This window comes from Corapipo altera, unplaced genomic scaffold (genome assembly GCF_003945725.1).
Source record: "Corapipo altera isolate COAL_440 unplaced genomic scaffold, ASM394572v1 0, whole genome shotgun sequence".
NCBI lineage: Eukaryota > Metazoa > Chordata > Aves > Passeriformes > Pipridae > Corapipo > Corapipo altera.
In genome coordinates this window covers 77,298,542-77,322,916 of record NW_020884872.1, presented here as the reverse complement: position 1 = coordinate 77,322,916, position 24,375 = coordinate 77,298,542, and the positions used below count along the sequence as shown (strand labels likewise).

The following is a 24,375-nucleotide window of genomic DNA, read 5'->3' as shown; positions in this document are numbered from 1 at the left end:
GAAGCAGAGCATTGGACCTCAGTACCCATAAAACTGCATATATGTGCATAATTGGTGTAAATATTTCAATAGTATGAGTAATTTTCCCAATAAACTATGACTTTTAGTTGTAGAATTATGAGGCAAATTTTTTATTAGGCAAAAAAATGAGGGTAAACTATAGATGCGCATAGGTCTTAGACACACTGACATTTAGGTGTGCTACTGAATATTTACTGTCTTTTTTTTTCTTGAAGCACCATCAGGATAGATTGTTTAACTGTCAATTGCAACCCTGTGAAAACTGTAATTGATGATTTCATCCAGAAGTTGTATGATGTTCTTGTCATTTCTTTGAGGAAATCTATTCAAGGTAAATAATTTCAATGATAGTATTTTTGGTTTTGTTTCTATTGTACTTGGGGACATTTGTGTTAATGTAAATACTCTTTTAAAGAAATATTTTACTCTCAGACACAGCGAGCTGCAGAAATCACAGTGCAGAGAAAGTAATCTGTTACTACTGTGTGCTCCTCAACATTACTTTTTCACTACAAACCTAACCTAAGACCATTTGTTGTCCATGTGTGTCTTTCCTGCTCACTTGATTAGGCCACATCTCTTTGAGATGTAAAAGAATACATATGAACGTTATTTCTTTGTTGTTTCAGAGAGGAAAATTTATTTGATGTTTGAGAGAGGAAAGTTACTGAGGTGTTTGAGGAGACATCATAAAATGTTGTAATTAAAAATACTAGATTTTTCTTCTACAAACTGAAATACTTCATGAAGAGTCTTGAATAATGTAGACTTATTTCATAGAGTTACTTGTCACTTAGACTGTCAAAACACAGAGTGTTAAAGAATGTAGAACATTTCCCTAATTTCGGGTGGTCTGTCTATATCTTGAAGAGTAGGACAAAATGGAATAATGTGTAGATGATGAGAAATAACCATCCTCTGTGCTTTAAAGCTAACAATCATCACCAGAAATACAGAACAGGGGTTATGCAGAAAGTGAATGACTTCCATAGCCTGAAAGGTGAATCTTTCAAGGAAGATTCCCTGGAAATGTACAGCTTCCTTCTCAGTATCAAAAAAGATCTACCTTGGTAGGAAAACAGAACATTATAGCTTCATCAAGCATTTGTTTTTGAGTCTTTTCAATATATAAAGCAAGGTGGCTTTAGTTATTTACCTTCTTTAAAAGAATCTAACCAAAACCAAAAAAAACCCACAATAAACCCCCGAAGAACCCAAAGGCAATTTTAACATCTGTTTCTCTCTGTGTACCCAAAAAAAGACCTATACAGCTTTTGAAAGTATATAAACAAATGCCTTATGTATTTATGATTAGTGTTCAGAAGGGACTCTGATACTTATGGCCTAAATCATACATTGAGTGCAGTGGTTTACATTTAAAAAGCTATGTGTAAACACAAATGTGCAATTTTTGTTGAGGCAGTATGTAAGATTGGAGTCTGCAATTTTTTAAGCAAATACTTTGCATACTTATGACAATGTTATATCACTGTGCATTTGTCTGACATGCATATTTAAAACTACCAATATTTTCTCCATGATAACTTTGTTTTCCATCATTATGTAGCTCACCTTTGTGATGTTTCTTCATTTCTCACCGATGCCATGGAAACATTAGTGATTAGGCCCCAGACTGTAGAGGAAATAGCAGAAGACAATTTAAAATATTTAAGCCTACATGAACGAAAAGAAGGGGTAAGATACCATTTTATCATATCTAGGACAACAGCTATAAAAAATGCAATTACTTTCTAGTATGAAAACTTACATTTATTAATAACTAGTATAGACCATGCAGTGGCCATGCAGGGTCAAGGCAGTAGTCCATGTAGCACAGTAATTTGTGTCCAGCAGTAGAGTGGCTTACCTATGGGAAAATATAAAATCAGGACAGAGTATCTGATACTTGTCCTTACTTCTAACCTCCAACCAGAATTTTTTTGAGTTTTATGTGGTTCCTAAACATATAGTAACAGTCAGTGATTTCTTTTTGACAGCCTGACCTCATCTTCTCTTGATTGCAAATACATGTTTGAAATCAAAAATGTACTCTGGTAAAATGTAGATCAATTACCCATTACATGAAGGACCTTTTCTTTTATATTTTTTTCACCTGCCATGTGCTAACTTTATACCATTTATGTCTTATATTGGAGAGATATGGACCTTTTCATGACACACGATTGTATTCTTCTTTTTTGTGTCTGGTATCACCCGTCTCTCTTCTAGATTGAAGAGTGTTAGTTTACCTAAGCTTTTCTTATGCATAAACCCACACATAACTTTGATCATCCTTGTTGCCTTTTGGTAAGTCCTTTCTTTTTGTTTCACTTTTCTGTGGGACCAACAGAATTTTTTCAGTTTTTAAGATATGAATAAACCCTGGATTTATATGATGAAATAGAAATATTACCTCTTTTATTTTTTTTTTTTTACTCCTGTGACTCCTAACATTTGATTTGCTTCTACTGCTTAGATTAAGCTGGCATTTTTTTAAAATTAGTTGTCATAACCCTGAGATATCAAACCTGAAGTTCAATTGTTAACTTAGAATTCAACTTGTACATGTAAAATTTATTTTTTCATGTTTACATCACTTCATGGCTGTCTTCCTGAGTTTTTGTCACTGTTATCATCAGTCCTTATTTCTTTTAAGTTCATTCTGCAGTACTTCACAGGTGAAGTATTTTAATGCTTGGAGTGACATAATATCATCAGTAAACTTTATCATCTCACAGGTTGGTCTCCTTTTCCAACTCTTTTATAAAACACCTTGAACAGTCCAGCACAGGTACCTACAGAATTCTGTGGGTGACCTTTTCCCATTGCAGGAACTAGCTGCCTCCTCCTAATGCTGTTCTCTGTCTTTTACCCTATTAATTATCTGTGCAAGGCCCTTTGTTCTTTTATCAAGGTTATCAATTTTCCTTATATACCTTAGGTGAGGGTTTGTGTTAAAAGCTTTTTGCAAACTCAGTTGGAATATATGATTTAATTTTCCTTCATCCATACCCTTACTGATGTCCTTAAAGAGCTCTAGTTCTACAAAATTGTGGAATTCCGCAAAATCCATATTAACTCTTCCCAACCGGACAATATTTACACTTTGAAGGATTCAGTTCTAAATGAGTGCCTTTGAGTTTAGGTCTGTACAGGTGTCTGCAGTGCGTGCGCTGTTAATATACTCAGCAGAAGTCTGGTCCAGTTGCCCAAAAGTGCAGTTCTAGAGTTACTGAGATGCGTTTCCAACATCCTCACAAGGCTGGCAGACATAACAGAGGAGTTCTGTGAGGCCTCTACGTTTCCATAGTTGCAACTGGAGGCCATGCAAGTGCCCTCGAACATCTCAGATGGCCCGAAACATGTATTTGTGAGGAACTGAATCAAGTCCCAGTGATAAAGTCAGCTACTGGGTGTAATTATTTACATTTTGTAGGAACTCTGGGAGAGTTTTTGGATGTTGAAGAGAATTACTTCTTGGCATTAGTGCCTCTTATCTCTTAATTTTTAAAGGAAAACATACATATCAGACATTTTGGTAAATGTGTAGAACTGTGTGTGTTTATCTCAGATGATTGTTCTGAGTTACATAGTTTAAAAGGGTTGGTTTGGTTTCTCTTTCAAATTTTGCTGGCTCTTAATATGTGGGAATAAAAGATGAATTTTTTTTCTGCGTTATCAGGTCACAAAAAACAGTGCTCTTTTATATGAGTATAAGAGAAAAAAAAAGAAGGAGAGAGAGAAGGAAGGAGGGATGGAAGGAAGGAAGGAAGGAAAAGGGCAGTATTTTATGGCATGGAATATCTCTGCCTGGCTGTATTTCATGGATTGAGATAAAGACAGTTAAATTGGTAAAGCAAAAGCAGTGCAAAATCAAAGCAAAACAAGGAATTCACCACTTTCCCTGGGCAGGCATATGTTCAGCCATCTCCAGAAAAGCAGGGCTCTATCAAGCGTTACAGCAACTTGGAAAAACAAATGCCATCACTCTGAATGCCCTCCCCGCCCCAATCCCCTTCCTTCTTTTTCCTCCAGCTTTCTGTGTTGAGCACGATGCCCTGTGGTCTTGAATATCCCTTGGGTCAGTTTGACTTAGCTGTCCTGTCTGTGTCCCCTCCCAACTCCTTGTGCACCCCCTGCCCATTCATTGGTAGATGGGGTGAGGAGCAGAAAAGACCTTGACTCTGTGCAAGCCCTGCTCAACAGTAACTAAAACATCCCTGTACTACCACATCATTTTCAACAAAAGTCCAAAACACGGCCCCATAGCAGCTACTATGAAAAAAATTAACTCCGTCCCAGTCAGACCCAGCACACATATAAACATGTTTGTAGAATTCTGTTGCTCTGCTGCTGTTTTCCAATTTGATTGAGTCATCTGTGCAATATATAAGGAAACTTATCTGTTTCATAGTTATCATTCACTTCTTTATATCTCATGGCAGGATCAAGATTTAGAATTTCTCTAAGTAAATCAGATACTACTGTTCCAATGTTTTAATGTTATTCTATAAGCAGTATTAAAAAAGCAGCTGTATATAATCTTATTATCTGTGCATACATGGTGATTCATATGTATTTGCTTATAGTTTAGATAAACAGGATTTGTTGAATTTTTGCATGCACATTTATTTTTAATCTTTCTGATTTTAGATTTTTCTCCTGTTTCAAGAGGCTGAAGATAAAAACAAACTTCTGCGAACTGTGGCTGGTGCAGGTTTGAACACTATCAGTAGCCTAAGAGCTACATGGGATAAATTTGAATTAATGATGGAAAGCCACCAGCTTATGATTGCAGAACAGGTAACAATGAAAGATTAACATTTTACCTGAAAACATTGAAATTATTTTGAATAAGTCTGGAAAAATACTTTTTTTCTTAGGTTAAATCTGTAAATATTCTCAATTCAGTGTTAAAACCAGTGTTACTGAGTTGAGGGAGAGCTTTCAAAGGAAGAATAATTAAACTCTTAAGCAGTAACTAGGTGAAACTTTTGTTAAATTGATGCTGAAATGAACGTTGCAGTGTTGTACTTTTGTCTCAAAACAACTTTCTCGTAACAGAAATGACTTAATAAATGCAATGGTTAACTGAAGGCAACAGGATAACACTTAAAAGATAGCGTTTTCATTACTTTATCATGCTTTTAGTACTGAAACTGGGTTTTTTTCTTTTCACATAACTTTGCTAAACTATACACAGTCCTGTAATTCCAGTCTATAGGCAAATTGCTGAACTCATTTGATTTGAAGTTCTGCTGAGGATATCAATAGGCCATAGAAATATAGCAATTTTTCTATGCACTATAAGGTGCAGGCTAGATAGATAGCATAGCTGAATAATTAGGTCTCAAATACCAGCATAATAAAAAAAAATAGTACCCCTTTAAAAAAACCCACAAAACCAGGAGAATGGAGTTGGATTGTTTCTTGGGGAATTATACAAGAAGTTTTTTGAGTTTGATTTTTGATCATATTGTAGTTACCAAGTTTTGAAGTCAATATTTTGGTTTTGATCATTGTTGTAGATACAAACCATTGAAGGAATGTAATTTTAGCTCTTGCTTTACAGATTGAAATGATGAAAGGAAATGTGATTTCACGTATTAATATGTATCTTCAAGACCTGGAAAAATTTAAAGCGCGCTGGGATCAACTAAAGCCAAGTGATGATGTCATTGAAACAGGAGATCAGGATGTACTTGAGAAAAGTGCTCAGATCATAAAGGAAAAAAAAAAAGAATTTGATGAACTCGAAACTGTGAAAGAAAAACTCATGTATGTGTATTTACTTCCCTGTATATCTTCTTCACTAATGTATGGATCTTTTGCAGCGGTAGTAACTCAGAAAATGTTAACTAATTTTTATCACAACACTTAATATAAGGAATTTAATTTGTAATACCTGTTTTTCATTAGATTCCAGGGTCCTTTTTGTTGATTTTACATAACATGAATTTCTCAAGCCAAGTTTTTCTAGAGTTTTTTTAATGAAAAATTTGAGAAGTCTCTTAAGCCTTCACATGAGGAGGTTTGATGCTGACTTGTGAAATTCTCACTGAGAGAAGGTTTATAATATTGGTCCAAGAAGGACCTCGATCCTCTTGTAACTTAAGTGGGCAGGAACTCACGTCTCCTGTTTCTTGAGTAAGTGTCCTATCTGGTAGACTGTTGTGCAAAAGGAAAGGATTTTTCTGGTCTGGGTGTCTACTTTCAGTAAACAAATAATAATAATAATTAGTAAATAAATATTATAAAAATAATAATTAGTAAATTATTAGAGAACTTGAGAGGACAAAGTTTTCTATTTAACTTCTTACCTTGGCAAGTAAATGATAGTAAATAAAATTAGCATATTCTTTTTACCCAGAAGAAAGAAAAAATCAATTCAAAATTATTTTCTTTCAAGCTTTCTTTTTGAGGGAACAAATTAATTAATTTTTCTTGTAAAAAAAATGAATGACAGTTTATGGAAAATAATTGGCAATATGGGAGAATACTGCTGTGTAGGAGAGTTATCCCTCATATTCCTTTATTATTTCTATTCAAGAGGGAGACTATAAGGAAATTGGAGTTGGCAGCAGTGTTCTTCAATAAAACCAATAACATTTCTTAAAAAAGTATGATTATTTCTGTAGGATACCATTTCTTAAACCATAAATGTACAGTAGAATAATATAATCCATAATACAATGATCTTTTTATTCAGTGAAGAATGCCATCATTTTAAATTGGAAGAGCCTGACTTCTCATTGTCAGAAGTTGTAAGTCAAGATATTAAGAGTTGTGCAGAAGTCTGGGCACTGTATGAAGAGTTTTATCAAGGTTTTCAGGAAAAAGCCAAAGAAGACTGGATTACTTTTAGGTATGATTTTGTTACTTTATTTTTAATTGACATACATGTGTGGTTGTAGTACTGTGTTGTTATGACCTTTTTATATTTGATTTTCATGCAGAAGTAAAACACACCTATTTGAAGAATTTTTGTTTCACTGGCATGACAAAATGAGGAAGATGGAAGAACATACTGTAATGACAGTAAAGTTGCAAAAAGAAGTGGACAAATATAAAGTAAGATGCTTATTACCCTGGAAGTGTTCAAGGCCGGGTTGGATGGGGTTTTTAGCAGCCTGGTCTAGTGGAAGGTGTCCCTGCCAATGGTAGAGAGGTTGGAATGATCTTTAAGGTCCTTTTCAACCCAAATAATTCTATGATTCTGTGAACTGCAAAAAGGCCTATGAAACAAAAAATGATGTAGTATTAGTGGGTAGTGGATTTCATTCTCTAGCTCATTGTTAATTTCTTACAATAAAATCAGTTAAAATTTAACAAAATATCTTCTGATACTGTTTTACACATTTCACTTTTGAGAACCTTTTAGTTCCATACAGTGAATAGGAAGATCATTGCAGCTTACATAGACACACATTTAATAACGAGTTTTCTTCAGAATTATAATCCTAAACTTTAAATCCAGCAACTGGAAAAAATGTACCTCAGTTTAAGAATTTAATATTTTTTTTTTGTTTGAATAGCATGTCAGTCTATAATCAAAGAGGTGCAATTTTCATAAAGACAAGATGGATTCACGTGTGCATTTTTTCTATAGATGATAATTCCACTCCTAAAATATGTCAGGGGAGAACATCTTTCTCCAGACCATTGGCTGGATCTCTTTCGTCTTCTGGGTCTTCCCCGAGGCACTACACTTGAGGGCTTGCTATTTGGAGACCTATTGAAAGTGACAGATGCCATTATAGAAAAAGCAATGGAACTTAAGGTATGAATAATTTCAGATAGAGGAACTATAGTTTTTTATGGTTTCTTTTATGCCATATATGTTGTTCTGTATGCATACAATGTTATTACTATAGGAGTAGAGCTTGCATTATATTTTTGAATGGAAAATTTATTGCAAGCTCTGTAGTTTCATATGAAATCTGGTTTTACTTTTAAATAGGATTTGAACTGTCGAGCCCAAGGTGAAATCTCAATCAGAGAAGCATTACGTGAGCTTGAACTCTGGGGAGTCGGAACTGTCTTTATGTTAACAGATTATGAAGACAGCCAAGGCAAGACTATCAGGCTTATTAAAGACTGGAAGGACATAGTCAACCAAGTTGGAGATCATCGCTGTCTTCTACAGTCTCTTAAGGACTCTCCATATTACAAAGGTTTTGAAGATAAAGTGTCCATCTGGGAAAAAAAGCTAGCTGACTTGGATGAGTATCTGCAGAATTTAAACCAAATTCAAAGGAAATGGGTCTATTTGGAACCGATATTCGGTCGTGGAGCTCTACCCAAAGAACAGGCTCGTTTTAACAGAGTTGATGAAAACTTCAGGTTAGTGTTATGGAGTGAGACTTATTTATTTCTAATATCTTTGACATGTGGAGTCTAGAACATTTTTCATGGTGAAAATATATGGGAACAATTCGAATATGTGTGGAGAGGATGGTAAACAACAGTAATTCAATAGTTATATATGTGTGAGAGTGACATATCTGAATAAAGGTGGTAATGTGTTCATTTAATGTGGTGCTTGTGAAGAAAGGAATCACATGAAACATGAAAGATCATAAACAAGGCAGCCAAACACAAGATTAGTCTTGTCAGCAGTAGAGGTGATATAATTATTTTTTCAAGAATCATGTTGAAGACAAACACTCTATTCACTAATAAAGTACACAGACTTTTGGGAGAGACAGATGCTTTATCTGATCCAAACAAGTCAAAAGATAAAAAGGGAGTAGATTTTAGACATATAGTAAGATATGTACCTTTATCTGTCTTGGTTTGAGTTGAAATGACTTATAAGGAAATAAAAGACAAGAACTGAATTTTCTTGGCTTGGAGTAGAGAAATTTTAGCAAAAAACAGTTGTTTTTAAATTACAGTGGAGAGATATTGATGTAAATTCTGCAGTATTTCATCATTAATACTGAAAACTGAAAGTTATATTACTTCCCTGTGTGTTATTTTTTATTTACATAACTACTATATAATATTTAAATTACAATTATAATGGTTTTATTAATTATTCTTTTTTTTTTTCTTTCAAGATCCATTATGTCAGATATCAAGAGTGACAATAGGGTAACATCACTGAATGCCCGGACAGGAATAAAAAATACCTTAATTACCATACTTGACCAGCTTCAGAGATGTCAGAAATCTTTGAATGAGTTTTTGGAGGTACAGCCAACATTAACAGAGTTTTTTATAAAGAATGTCAGTAAGTTTGAATTTAAGTCAACAAAACTGATTTATTTTGTTTTAATATAGGAAAAGCGCTCAGCATTTCCAAGATTCTATTTCATTGGAGATGATGACTTGTTAGAAATTTTAGGACAGTCCACGAATCCCCTGGTTATTCAGTCTCATCTTAAGAAACTTTTTGCTGGTAATGCATCAATCTTCATTTGTGAATTGTACTTATTTAGAAATAAGCTTCTTCAAAGCTAAATAATATGTTGCAGGCTTTTTTTTTCCTTTTTTTTTCACTACTAGACACTAAGGAATTAATGTTTGACTTTGACAATTTATTGATGTTTTCTGATTATTAGGCATTAATAGTGTGAACTTTGATAAAGAATTTAAACACATAATTGCCATGAAGTCTGTAGAAGGAGAAACTGTGCCACTTAGAAATAAAGTTCTTCTGTCAAATGATGTGGAGGTAAGAAAATCACATACCAGTCTGGTTCAAGCGTCTTTCAGAAATTAATTTGTAATGTAATTTTTGAGGTTTTTTTTATCTCTTTGTCAGGTGTGGCTAAACAGTTTGGCTTTGGAGATGAAGGAGACCCTGAAAAAAATGTTAATTGACTGTGTTAATGCTGGAAAAAAATCACAAGGTTCAATTGATCCATCCCTCTTCCCTTCCCAGGTAGTAGTTCATCCAGTAATGCCACTACGTAGTCTTAGATTTACCAAAGAAGTTATTTTTTTTGAATCTCATAAAGAAGTATATGTTTGGATTTGGAAGAATATAACCCTTAACAAATCCATTTTACTCATTTATTGTATAGAGAAAATCTTAAAGATAGGTGATCTTATAATTCCTTTGTAAACATTTGAAATATTCAAGTCTTTTACATGGCACCTGATCTAACATCTGTCTATTTATTAAATTTTATATAAATCTTGATCTTAGTTGGTATTGAATGTTATGTGCAGGGTTGCGAAGACTTAGTAACATTAAAAAGCCCTTTTGGATCTGATTAAAGTAGATAAGAGTTTCTGAAGCTTAGCTGCCTAAGCAGGAACAGTAATGAATATGAAATTCTTTTATTGATTTTGACCAATAACAGAGAGCATCATACAGAAACACGGAGTGGCTGTGGTGGGAAGGGACCTCTAGAGGTCAGCTGGTCCAACGTCCTGCTCAAGCAGGGCCATCTAGAGCTCCATGCACTTCTGCTGCTCCCTTATGTAAAGGGCAACTCCAAGTCCTCATGTTCCCTGCCTGTCCTTCCTAAAGAGCCTGTACCACTTGATTGCAACACTCCAACTGTGGGAGTCATTACACCACATCTCCATATTCCCAATAAGATCAGAGCCCTGCAACTGCACACGGATCTCTAACTCATTATGTTTGTTCCCTATAATGAATGCACTGGTGTACAGGCACTTCAGAGGAACTGAGCATGTTGAGTTCTTGGAAAACGTTTGAGAGTTCTCCATAATGGTGCCCTGTAGGTATTTCCTTGCTGACCTGGAAAGTGTTGAAGTGACTCTGCTTGAGCCCCATTTTGTTGTTTTTTGTGGCCACTTTCTGTCATAGGCCCTTTGCTCAGTGATCCTCTCTGTCAGTCGCTCATAGGACTTCTCGTTGCTCTCTCCCTCCCCCAGAACGTAGTTACTGTTACAATCTTCAAATTGTCACAATTGGTGGAATTTTTTGTTACAGACCTTTCTAGTTCCAAGTTTGACTGAACCTTCATAGCTCAAACAGGGCTTTTACACTGAATGTAAAGTAGTTAGAATATAAGTAGAGTGCTGGAAAATAGAATGCAAAGTGTTGTAGTAGCAGATCAGTGACACAAGTGAGAGGTGCTCCTGAGAGTGTGTAATATGGGCTCAGCATGCCCACAATATGGTGGTTTCCATTTGACATATCATTTAAGAGAAAAAGAGACTTATAAATTTTGCTACTGCATGCTTTAGAACAGCTGAAGGACTTGCTGTATTGGATTAGATTGCAAGTTTTGGCAAAATTTTGTCAGATTTTAAGATGGCTGTATTTGTTTTTAACAGCATAGTAAATGTATAGATTTGTTTAAAAATTATGCAATAAAATATGTAAAATATCAGACATAATAAGCAATTGCAAATTAATTGAAAAATTAGTTGGTTTTTATGTCTTCTGTATTTATAAAATATAACTTGAATTTCTTTTTCCAAAGATTCTTTCCTTGGCAGAACAAATTCAGTTCACTGAAGATGTTGAAAGTGCTATAAAAACCCATAATCTACAACAATTAGAATTAGAACTCATGGCTAAACTGGACCATTATACTAACATTGGTAGTGGCATAGAAAATACTGGGAGTACAGGTATAAAAATGATAATTAATATAAATATTTTTTTATTACTTTAGTTGTGTAATATTTTACATTCTGTATATTTGAACAGGAAATTATATAAATCCGTCTCTGAGTTCGTAAAGTTGAGTTACATAAGGTTGCTCATCTGTTACTACCAAGATTAGAGTTTTTAATATATCAGAATGAACAAAGGACTTCTATATAGATTAAAAATTATCTTAGAGAATTTATGTATTTGCAAACGTATTTTCTTAACTTTTTAATAAGGTTCTGTCTTTTGGTTTATATATCTACTGATAATTTGTTCTCATCTACTGAACTGTGTCCTAGTGTTATGTATCACAGGAAGTGGCCAAAAAGCAGCTGAGGTATGTTAAGTCAAGCCAATATATACTGTACAACTGTGTGAGTAATTTTCTATGTTAGATGTATACATCTGCCTCTGAACTAATAATTCCTGTGTACCTCTGAGGCAAAACAAATAAGCTAGTTATTCCCAAGATATGATTATTCTGAATTTTACATACTCCAAATGGGTTTGAATAGTTATGCCTCTGAGTGCTTATTCCTCCCTTTTGACCAGAGGTGGGATTTTGAGTGTCCTGAGATATAAAGTTCCATAGTGTAGATTAGGAGAGATGGCTTTTAGCTTAATATGTGTAAAAAGACTCAATTTGACATGTAGTTGACAGTCTTCCACCACATTTGTATAGGTGGTTACTGCACTAAATTCTAGTTTATAATTTGTGAACTGTAAACATCTGATACATTGCTTAGGAATAGAATTCATATCACCTACCTCCAGCAGTCTATGAGTGTGCTTCTTTGTCTAAGCTCCTTTTCTGCACTCTTTCTATACCCATTTCAGAAATGTCATCAGTTACAGAAGAGTGTTCAGTCCTATCTATTGTATAATACATTTACTGTAACTTTTTAACTTAGAGAGGTGTGATTTTTAACTGAATTTCTTAATTATTCCCACTTACTTTGGTTTAAATCCCATCATGGGGTGGTCTGGAAGCACACAAACTGGATATCTTTCTAAAGGAACTAAATTAAACAGTATGTTCTAAGAATACACTTAATGCATGCAATCTGCTAATGAACATTCATTACACATCACCTTAATTATTCTGAGCAAAATCTCCAGTGTGTGTAGTGGGGGTTTCAGATCCTCAACAGATCACTCAACAGGTTACACCACCTCACTGCTGAAGTGGACATGGCTGTAAACATTCCTGAAATAAATTGCTTTGCAAAAAAGCCTTTCTCTCTCTTTTGAATGTAGAGGCAGACAAAATCACTTCAAAATGACTGAAGTTACGTGATGATTCACACTGTCTGTCAGGATCTCATGTTATACTGTTTGCTTTAGAAAATAAAAAACCTTTCTATATATAATTCAAATAAAATCTAACTGAAATCTGCTGATAATAAAAATCAGCACAATGAACTTGAGAATGGGTGACATGTGTCTTCCTTACTACACTGTTGTGATTTTTTTTCTTTTGCGTGTGATTATTTGCAGAATCAGGAATCCTTGAGCTTAAGCTTAAAGCTCTGATTCTTGATATCATTCATAACATTGATGTGGTGAAGCAACTGAATCAAGCTCAGATTCATGATATTGAAGACTGGGCTTGGAAGAAGCAGCTGAGATTTTATATGAAAGACCAAAAATGTTATGTTCAGATGGTAGATGCTGAACTCCAATATACTTATGAATATCAGGTGGGGTATTTTTATTTTTTACCTAGTGACTTTTATAGGTGTCCAACACTTTCTCATTTGATACCTGCTGCTGCTTGTCTCCCAACTGTTGTCATTTTTTTTAAACTTTGTTGTGTCTTTAGCATGCTATTTCACAGAAAATATTAAAAGATAGGGTAATAATTTTAATTCTTGATATTGATGGGGTAAGTGTAAGTTGTATGGAAAGTACCTGTATTGTCTTATTAATATTTTCTAATATGATTGCTGCTTTTGTATATCTGAATGCAGTTTCATCTGTAATTCTAAAAAATTTTTGAACAATGCTTTGGCATTTGGTGTAAAATCAGGAAAACTTTGAAACAAATTCATAATCTAGGCTGTTGTGTAATATTTCCAAATTAATTAGTTATGAATGAAATTAATGAAATTACTTTGTCAATACTTTCTGTCTCCCAGTCAATATAATTTGTTTTGTTTCTGCAGGGTAATTCCCCTAAACTTGTTTACACACCTTTGACAGATAAGTGTTACCTAACTCTCACTCAGGCCATGAAGATGGGCCTTGGAGGAAATCCCTATGGTCCAGCTGGAACTGGGAAGACAGAATCAGTTAAGGCCTTGGGTGGACTTCTTGGAAGACAAGTTTTAGTCTTTAATTGTGACGAGGTGAATATGGTTCTGTTTAATTTAGGAAATGGATATCTATGCCCATACTTTGTAAAGCGATATTATATTCTAGAAATAATATTAATAATATCAATTATTATAGAATTATATATTGTTATATTTATTATTATTAGTGTTAATAATATTATTCTAGAAATAATTTTGATAATTTATCAATTGCCATTAGAAATTTGTGGATATTTCTAATGACGTTTTTTAGTGGATGGGAAGACAGTCTTTTATATTTTCTTGTTATTTGAATTTTGATAGTATTCTTTTTAATTTTAAGGGCATTGATGTGAAGTCAATGGGGCGCATATTTGTGGGCTTAGTGAAGTGTGGTGCCTGGGGCTGTTTTGATGAATTCAATAGACTTGAGGAAACTGTATTGTCTGCAGTATCCATGCAGATTCAGACAATTCAACACGCATTGAAGAAACACAGTCCTGTCTGTGAGATGCTTGGCAAAAAGGTACTGCAAAACTTACTTAAAAACTGACTTTTCTAACTAAGCATAGTCCTCCCAGCATTTCTCAATACTGTTTTATTTGACAATATACTATTATAATGCACTTCTAATGCTAGGTTGAAATGGATCATAATTCTGGAATTTTTATCACTTTGAATCCTGCTGGAAAAGGTTATGGAGGAAGACAAAAACTACCTGATAATCTCAAACAACTTTTTAGGCCAGTTGCTATGACTCATCCAGACAATGAACTCATTGCGGAAGTGATTTTGTATTCAGAAGGCTTTAAGGATGCTAAAATACTGGGTAGAAAATTAGTGGCTATTTTCAATCTAGCAAGGTAAGTTTTCATATACCCCACCTCCCCCTAGTAAAGTTACCTTTTTAATTCTCTTCCCTTCTACCTCTTAAATCTAAACAGTATATCACGTAAATCTCTGTGGATACTAACTTAACATAGAATTAAAATACTGCAATATATTGAGAGGTTGAGGTGTGAAAGTGTATGGAATGCAATTATAATCTCAAGGGGACAAATTGCTGCTCCCCTAGTATGTTCATTAAATATAAATGTGAGCATGTGAATGTTCAGATGCATTGTGTTGATTTTAGGCTCTTGAAATTGTTGAAATGCAAGTAACTATTCGGTTAAAAGTATGCACATTAGAAAATACAAAAAGTTAGAGGTTATAGTTAGTACTGTTAGGCACAATAATAAATACATTACCTGTAGAATATAACCCCTCTGAAAATTCAAGAGTGTCATTGCTTATATCTGAAATGCATTTCAAGTGGCACTACAAATACTCATCAGTTTCTCTTTTGCCCAGAACCTTATTAGAAGTATGTTCATTCTCCAAACCAAAATTTCAGGCCCTGTAACCTAAAGATTATTATGATATTGTTGTTTTCAAATTTAGGGAGCTTCTAACACCACAGCAACACTATGACTGGGGTTTACGAGCATTGAAGACTGTTTTGAGAGGCTGTGGCAGCCTTCTTCATCAGCTGAAGAAAAGCAATGCAAAGCAAGAAAGTAAGATTGCCCATGCCAAACTTTTGATTCTTTAGGATCTTGTACAATTAGAATTTACTGCAGACTTCTTGTTCACTAGAGTTTTGAGAAACCATGGCTTGGATCTGGAAGCAATTTAGAAAAGAAAAAAAAAATCTGTGAAAGCCCACCTTCACTAGGAGATCACAAAAGACTGTTGTCATACTGTAGATTGAGTTTTTCTGTGATGATAAGAACATAAACACAGGACTTCATTCTGGAATGATTTTGAATTATTCTTAAAGACTGTTGTTTTTGTTTGACTCAGGACAGGAAAGTTGATCCTCTGATGCTGCAATTATTCATAAGTTATCAGACTATTTTGTTTCTATTTGAGGTTTGCAAAAATTATCATATGGTATTAGATTCAGATTGGTAGACTGAGAAAAATATAAGGATAGGTAGAAATGATAGAAATATATTGGACTAGACTGAGTTAATATATTTTTTTAAGCTTTTGAATTATTGTTGTTTAGGTATTAATTGAATGGGAATTAAGAGTGTGGAATGGATGAGCATTTCACATATTTAGGAGACAACTACTGCAACCTGTTTGTTTAAATGGCATATACCTGAAAGTTTGCATATCTTAACGTAAAAAAATGGGCTGAAAACTTTAATGAATTTGTACTTGACTTTAGTATGGATCTACCAGAGAAGGATTACCAGTGATGTGTTTTAGGTCACATTCCTATCACTGTTTCTTGCTATGACATTTTAGCTTAATGTTTAGATATGTGAAATCTGCTGAAATTTTTTCTGGTTTAAAACATAATTTTCAATAACTCTGCTGAAGGCAAAGTGGATGGATTTAACTTATGATTTAAATCCAGAAATTTTTGTTTCTGTTTGTTTGATTGTTTTTTCATGCCATACTTTGAGAAGCTTAAGACATTTCCAACAAATGCAATTGCCTGTTTCTTTATGTTTGCTTGTATTTTTGAGTCAAAATCCTTTGGCATGGCAAAATGCTACTTAAATTTTGTATTGCTTCCTTTACTAAAGCAGTTCAACCTTTCTAAATCAAGTTCCTTAATGTCAATGTTTTTCCTGTTAACTGTTTATCATGCTATTTAGAAAAATTACCTTTAGAAGCACTTGTATTTAGGACATTTTTCAGTATGAAAAACTTTGAACTTATTCCAGACTTTAGAAGGGCATGCTAATATTTAACCTCTGGAACATTGGGAAAAAGACACAGGAAGAAGGGAAGTTAGAGAATTGACACTTTCTGTCCCCTGTGTTGAATCTGGACATTCTGGTTTTGGGCAGTGACACGTTCAGAAGGAGGGCAGAAGCACAGGATGATTTTCACCTGTGGTTCCTAGGCCTGCTTTCTGGAAATGTACATGTTTTACGTGAGAATGTATTTCAATTAAAAAATGAAAATAACCAAGAGATGAGAGACCTGTACCATTCCCACCATGAGTATCTGTTTTTCTCTCAGAGTAAATAATTTCTGTGGCTTTTTTCATTTGGATCTCAAAATGCTTACATTTCCATGGTTATTTCAGATTCAGGAGTAATTGTGGAAAGTGTTTACTTCTGGAATATTCATAGTTAATTAGGATGCACTTGAAAGATGTGACTTCAAACTACCTCTAGCAGAGTAAGGTCTGGAATCCAGATTCTTTATTTCTTTCATGAGTTCTTTAGCAAGTAAGCTATTGTGGTAATCATTAGGCTATTATGTACTTTTTGGCCAGCATCATAATCATCTCATATCTGTATAGAATACATTTGTGGACATATATTATACTTACAGTAAAGCACTTGTCTAACTTCCTAGTAGAGTGGTACATGAACTAGAAGGAAGTCTGTGCTGCGATTCTACTTTCAATGTCTTTGCAGTGTGTACTCATGCTGACATATCCAAAGAAAAAAAAAAAACAACAAACAGCTTAAACTGATCTGTCCTCTTTGTTTTTATTTCCAGTTAATGAAAGTCACATGGTGGTTCAAGCTTTGAGGCTTAATACCACGTCAAAGCTTACATTTGCAGACTGCGCACGTTTTGATGCACTGGTTAAGGATGTATTTCCTGGCACTGACTTTCGAGATGTGGAATATGCTGAGTTAACTACAGCTTTACATCAAGTCTTTGAAGAAGCAAACTTAGAAATTATAAGCATGCAGGTGAGCACCGTCTACAGCAACAAAACGAGTTATTCTGAATTAGAACTTATTTGTAACCTTCAATTAATTTCTGTTTTCTTTTGAAATAAATCTTTTATAAAGAAGTGAGAATAACTGATAGTTAGATTCTAGTTACATGTATATAAAAAATCGGATGTGTGTTTGAAGCACATAGATGTCACTGAAAGTAAAATAGTTCAAGGAAAAGTAAGATCTGAACATGTGACACACAGTTTCATTCAAGCCAGGTACTAATGTCAATGAATGTTTTGGACAGTGAAAGAAGGAAATATGTGAATATTTGCTTTTATCAAGCAGTTCTTTGTCATGTTTTAGGTTATTTATTGTAGAACTAAATGAAGTTCTGTGACTAAGGATTCATAAATTGCTCAGTAAAAATATACCCAAGGATGGCTAATATTTTTATTTTAATAATTTAGTGAAATGCTTCTAACATGCAAAATAAATTTCTTGATATTCTTTAGTAACATAATTTTAATTATTTCTGCAAATATCTATTGTCTCAAAATTTAAAATTCTAACAAGAAAATGTCTGCATGCAAAATAAATTGGAAAAACATTTAAAAAGAACGTCTGATGTAGCTTTACAATTTCACATAGCCATTATCTCTTTTATTATCTAGATCAAGAAGGCTTTGGAATTATATGAACAGCTACGTCAAAGAATGGGTGTAGTTATTGTAGGTCCGAGTGGTGGAGGTAAATCAACACTTTGGCGGATGTTAAAGACAGCACTTGGTAAAACTGGCAGAGTAGTGAAACAGTATACAATGAATCCTAAAGCTATGCCTCGACATCAGTTGCTAGGCCGTATTGACATGGACACCAGAGAATGGTCAGATGGTGTGCTTACAAACAGTGCTCGACAAGTGGTACGAGAGCCCCAAGGTATGTCTGTGAGGAGTTAAATGGTTCATTTTCAGTTACGTTTTTATATTGTATCATCAGTTGCGGATAGCATAAGGTAAGAAAACCTTCTGGTAACAATTACAGTCAAGAGCCCTGATACAGACTTTCCAAATTTTGTGATAAAAAACCAAAAATAGGCAGCAGAAGGTAAAGCATGCAAGGTATATCTTGATAGAACTTTTGTTTAAGTTATAATGAAGAGAGAACTAAATAGCGTTAAAATAATAAGGGGTGATATTTTTAAGTGGTTTTCTTCGATTTTTTTTTTTTTTTTATTTTTGTGCCTGGAAATAGATATTACTTCATGGATAATTTGTGATGGTGATATCGATCCCGAATGGATTGAATCTTTGAATTCTGTTTTGGATGACAACAGATTGTTGACTATGCCCAATGGAGAAAGAATTCAGTTTGGCTCAAATGTCAACTTTATATTTGAAACTCATGACCTTAGCTGTGCCTCCCCTGCTACAATATCTCGAATGGGAATGATCTTTCTGAGGTAAGTCATGGGAGTATTACATACTTTCAAAATAAGCAAATATACTTACTTTTCTTGAAAGGTATTCTCAAGTGGATGGAACAGTTGATTGTAGCTTACACTTACAGAGCCAATCACTGGGGAAGTTTGCTGCAGGTTGTATGTCCCTTCTGTGTTGTTATGTTATAATCTTTTGGCTGATACACCTCAGACATCTTCAAAAAGACATGGTGGATTCTTTGTTTTTATATGACATTTGAAGAGCCCAAGTATGGATTAGAAATTATTAAAATATCTCCCTGAACTTTTTCTGGAATTTTGAACCAGTCCGTTTAAAGGTGTGGATGCCTTGTGTTTATCTGAATCTTGTTTTGTTTTGGCTTAGTGATGAAGATACAGATCTTAATGCTCTGATAAAGTCTTGGCTAAGAAGTCAGCCTGAAGAATGCAGGTACAACCTCGAAAACTGGATTGGTGACTATTTTGAAAAGGCTCTAAACTGGGTTGTAAAGAAGGTTAGTAAATTAATACTTAAGCAAATATCAGCTTCTGTTAAGTATTATCTATTTTTGTAATTTAACATTGAAGAGATAATTCAGATTAATTTTTAAATTGTTATTAAAAAAATCTCTACTTTTTTGATAGAATCATAGAATCATAAAATATTTTGAGTTGGAAGGGTCCCATAAGGATCATTGAAGTCCAGTACCTGGCTCTGAACAGGACGACCCCAAGAATCACAGCATGTGCCTGAGAGCATTGTCCAAACACATCCTGTACTTTGGCAGGCTCGATGTGTTGCCGTGGGATTTAGGTGCTGAAAAAATCTCCGGAGCAGTTAATTAGGGGTGAGATAAGAAAGGGTTTATTTGCCAAGGCTAAGATGTTACAAGACGCGCGTGTATACCTGCCCCTGTGCCCGAGAGGTTACATTTTATAACATCATCCATCCAATCCCAGATGTATCCACCCTGTGGCTTTTCCTCTGGACCGCCCCGAGGTCCACCCCCTGAAAATGGGTCTGGGGTGCATTTCGGGACCCCCTACTTCGTCACCTTCATCATCATCAGAGCACAAAGGGTACATAGTTACCTAATTCTTGACTTCATTCTGTGGTTTAGGCCCAGATATGCTGTTCTGTCAACTGTCTAGGCCTTGCCTTGACAAAAGACTAAACATTTCTATTGGATTCAGGAGTAGGGCTGATACAGGGAGCATAGAATGGGGTAAGAGGGTTAAGGAATGTGTAAACAAGGGTGCTACAGGGAAAGGGAAAGGGACAAGGGACAAAGAAGGGAAGGGTTTCTGCTTTTAAAACTTACTTCCACTACTTATAAAACTTACAAGTTTTACAAATACTAGAAAAATAAAAAAAACTATTAGGGGCTTAAGGCATCAGGTGCTGTGACCACACTGGTCACAGCCCAATGGAGCTGTTTCCTTAATAAAATTAATACTCGAACTGTTCTAATAAGTTTCCAAGAACTGATTGCTGTACTTAAAGTTTTGAAACATTCAATACCATTTAAACTAATAAAAACAGATATTAAGGTTCACAGAAATACATGCGTTGCATTATTCCATGGCAGGCATTTTTCTTTATGTTTTCTAGGATTTGAAAGACTTGAATATCTAAACTAAAAAAGTGAAGAAATTTTCTAGATTGATGTTATTGTCTATAGCACAAAAATGGCTAAAATTTGACAAGTTGGACACTGGAAGCTGAAGCTTGTTAAAGGTTGAGGAGAAATTTAATGCTAGATACCTAAAAAGATTAATAGAGACATATCTAAAAAAGTATTTCTATTGTTCAGAATGCTAAATTATAACAGCTTACACTAATCTGTCCTGGAATTAAGTATATAACTTCAGCACTTTAGGATTCTACTCAAAACCTTAACTGAAAAATGTTTTAATAGGTGAAAAGTAATATGTAATTAAAATATTTAAAAAAAAGGATAGTCCAAAACTTTGTAGATGATCTGGATTCTGGGAAGTATATCATGATAATTGTTTTGTATATGCTAGATTTTCTTAAGGACTCTAGATGTTTCCCAGCCTCCTCTTCTTTTGAAGGAGTTGGATTTGCATTGATTAAGTAGCTGATATTGCACAAAATATTATTTAAGAGACATTCCCACTGTGGCCACTAAACTAGTCTTTAGGAGATCTGCATTATTTCCCCTTGGGTAACTTATATGGACCTGTTGTGATTTTGTTATTATTTTTCCTCTTGGTTCTTTCACCCATGGTGACTTTTAGACTTCTAAGGTATCTCCAGGTGGATAAATAGAAAAATTTGGTCCCAAGGCTCAAATTCCTTTTGGTGCTAAAGAGCAAAGTTAAAAAATGATCTGTTCAAAAGAAAGAATTCTGATATACAGTCACGTTTATTTCTTATAGATTCTGAAAATCTGTAAGGAAAGTTCTAGTTGCTTATCCTAAATTACATCAATTCGTAGTCTGCAATTAAAACCTCCAAATCAATTCTTAGAAATAATTTAATCTCAAGTGAATTTTCTGGAACAATAACACTGTTGAGATCTTTCCTTATTTGTGGAAGTGTCAAAAAACAATGAGTAATAGCAGTCTACTAGCAATACATCACATTTATATTGAGAAACATATTTAAATCTACTACAATTTGTAATTTACAGAATGACTCTGTGGTAGAAACAAGTTTAGTTGGAACGGTGATGAATGGACTGTCTCATCTTCATGGGTGTACTGATCGTGGACAGTTTATTATTAACTTGTTACGTGGCCTTGGTGGCAATCTCAACGTGAAATCACGACAAGAATTTGCAAAAGAGGTAATCTTTGTGCTCTTATTTGATTGCAATCTGTGTTGTCTATAGGGAAATAGCTGAGAAGTAAAGGAGTGTTTCATATGTCACTGATAGACTGCTAAGTGCATCCATCCCTGACAGGAAACCTCTGTCCATACTGCTTTCTGCAAGGACCCACTATAGCAGACTGTGTGTGTCTATATGTATTGTATACATAATACAGATTTATTTTTGTGGATTTTTTCTGTTCAGAAGGCTTGAAATGATAATGTGGGGACTTTGTTGCACCTCATTAGGGAAATGTTCTTAGAGCATTACTTTGAGGTTATGTATTGTATGTGCTGGTGTGTGATTCTCTGTGTAGATACTTGAGGGCACAAGAACTAGGCAACAGTATTAGAAAACTCTGTGCCTATGCTGGTCCATAGTCAGAAGGTTGACCCTGGAGATAGATATTTCCGCAATCACACTTGAGTTTTGTGTTGGAGAGAAGAAAGTCGTTCCTTCCAAAAGGCAACCAGGAGCTATAGCATATAAAGTGGGCAAATGATAAAGGTGTAGACTCAGCCTTAGGAATTAGTTATTGATGCATGTGAAGGAGTTATCTCATTTTTACAATTATTATTGTTATTATGTTGCCTAGTCTAAAAAAAAATTATGTATAGCTTTTCAAAATACAATTTGTTTGAATTTCTCAATATTATGAAAAGTGGAAAAGTAATATGTTACTATTTACTTAAGGACTTAAAGCACATGCATGACATGATTAAATTTTCAGAGGCAGCCTTAAACTATCAAAATGTGATTTTACAGAATTATTCTTTGAACATTCTTTAGATTAGCTTGAAATGGTAGATCTTGTTGTTAGGAGTATGGATTTAATTGAAGTTTTATTTTTATTTTTTTCTAAAGCTCTTCAGTTGGGCACAAGAGTCTCCACCAGACCCGAGGAAGCCCCTGGACACATATTATGACACTGACACTGGACAGCTAATGCTGTATCAGCTGAAAAGAACTGAAAATCTAACAGCTGATGACTTCAGTAATCTCCAAACACTTCCTGTCATCCAAACCCCTGACATGCAGAGAAGTTTAGATTACTTTAGACCCTGGCTAGACATTAATAATAAACAGCCATTTCTTCTTGTGGGTCCTGAAGGATGCGGAAAGGGGTAAAAAGTAGTTCCTATTTTAAGTAAAATATACTTCTAGTTATTTGACAGAATTTGTAATATTTTGTTATAATGCTTTTATAATATGACTTTCTGATAGAATATCACTTGTGTAGGTCACTAATTAAACAAATGTTTTGTAGTGACAAATAGGTAAGTTCTTATGAAGTTCTGCAGTGAAAGTTCTGACTGCCAGTATGCATCTAAGACATCTGAATGCAGCTTTTAGATATGAAACAGGACCTTTGGAAAACCTGTGCTGTCATGGAGCAACAGCTTAGAGGCACGAGGTATCCAGTTTTATTTCAAGAGACATAGGTGCCTATGTACAGGCAACTGAATTTAGCTCCTTCTCTTGCCCATATTAGGTTCCTTATTTAGATGTGTTGGATCACTATAATCAAGGTATTTATACTAGCTGTTTGTTTTGTGTAGCGGTGTAAACTACACTTTTATTGAATTTTGTGGATAGGAAATAGCACTATTTTAAAGGCAGGAATGTTGAATTCAGCAAACCTCATGCTCCACCTTTTCCATTAATACAGGATATAGTATATGCATTTTAATTCAAAAACTATACAATATATTTGGATACACAGTGGTTTAATTTACTTATGTTTGTATGTATGTACATGTTTACTTTTCTAGGATGTTGCTTCACTATGCATTTTCTCAACTCCGATCCACTCAGATTGCTACCATTCACTGCAGTGCTCAAACTACTTCTCAACATCTTCTACAAAAATTAAGTCAAACTTGCATTGTAATCAGTACAAACACTGGGCGAGTATACAGACCAAAGGACTGTGAAAGGCTTGTTTTGTACTTAAAAGACATCAATCTACCCAAACCTGATAAATGGGGAACAAGCACTCTCGTGGCTTTTCTACAGCAGGTGAACACTTATGTCTGTTATTTAAAAAGGCACTTAAGTATACTGTATATAATTTAGTGTATGTAGTAAATAACTACATTGATTATGTTAACACCCTGCATCTGCATTGGCATTAGTTTTGCTTCTACTTGGGTAGACTATGTAGGTGTCAGCCAGAAATAAGATACCCTTTTTATTTGGCTTATTTGTGTAAGTAAATAAAGACAGTGCTTGTCTCAATGAGTTATAATGCAATGGGCATATGAATGACAAGAAAATCACCAGGAGTAGTCAGCATGGATTCACTAAGGGTAAGTCATGTTTGGTGAGGGGAGAGCAGTGGTTATAGTCTACCTGGACTTCACTAAGACTGTTGATGCTGTCTCCCAAAAGATCCTCATAAAAAAGCTGTTGATATGGGCTGCAGGTAGTGAGGTGGGTTGAAAACTGACTGAAGAGCCAAGCCCAGAGAGTGGTGATCATGGCACAGAGCGTACTTGGAAGACAGTACCTGTTTAAC

General features: G+C 34.6%; 1 protein-coding gene across 2 annotated transcripts in view; it reads left to right on the top strand.

The window, feature by feature from the left end:
- DYNC2H1 (dynein cytoplasmic 2 heavy chain 1) overlaps nt 1-24,375 on the top strand; it is a 160,226-nt gene that overhangs the window by 18,556 nt on the left and 117,295 nt on the right. For both annotated transcript variants that reach the window (XM_027636185.1, XM_027636100.1), the window contains exons 19-43: nt 237-352; nt 1,589-1,716; nt 4,675-4,824; nt 5,594-5,799; nt 6,731-6,886; nt 6,978-7,092; nt 7,631-7,801; nt 7,982-8,364; nt 9,084-9,216; nt 9,307-9,424; nt 9,588-9,700; nt 9,791-9,910; nt 11,430-11,580; nt 13,100-13,302; nt 13,768-13,950; nt 14,240-14,422; nt 14,536-14,759; nt 15,340-15,455; nt 17,410-17,609; nt 18,254-18,518; nt 18,834-19,041; nt 19,406-19,535; nt 21,678-21,833; nt 22,722-22,981; nt 23,630-23,876. In XM_027636185.1, the coding sequence (XP_027491986.1) occupies nt 237-352; nt 1,589-1,716; nt 4,675-4,824; nt 5,594-5,799; nt 6,731-6,886; nt 6,978-7,092; nt 7,631-7,801; nt 7,982-8,364; nt 9,084-9,216; nt 9,307-9,424; nt 9,588-9,700; nt 9,791-9,910; nt 11,430-11,580; nt 13,100-13,302; nt 13,768-13,950; nt 14,240-14,422; nt 14,536-14,759; nt 15,340-15,455; nt 17,410-17,609; nt 18,254-18,518; nt 18,834-19,041; nt 19,406-19,535; nt 21,678-21,833; nt 22,722-22,981; nt 23,630-23,876 (4,435 nt within the window). The remainder of the gene's footprint in view (nt 1-236; nt 353-1,588; nt 1,717-4,674; nt 4,825-5,593; nt 5,800-6,730; nt 6,887-6,977; nt 7,093-7,630; nt 7,802-7,981; nt 8,365-9,083; nt 9,217-9,306; nt 9,425-9,587; nt 9,701-9,790; nt 9,911-11,429; nt 11,581-13,099; nt 13,303-13,767; nt 13,951-14,239; nt 14,423-14,535; nt 14,760-15,339; nt 15,456-17,409; nt 17,610-18,253; nt 18,519-18,833; nt 19,042-19,405; nt 19,536-21,677; nt 21,834-22,721; nt 22,982-23,629; nt 23,877-24,375) is intronic.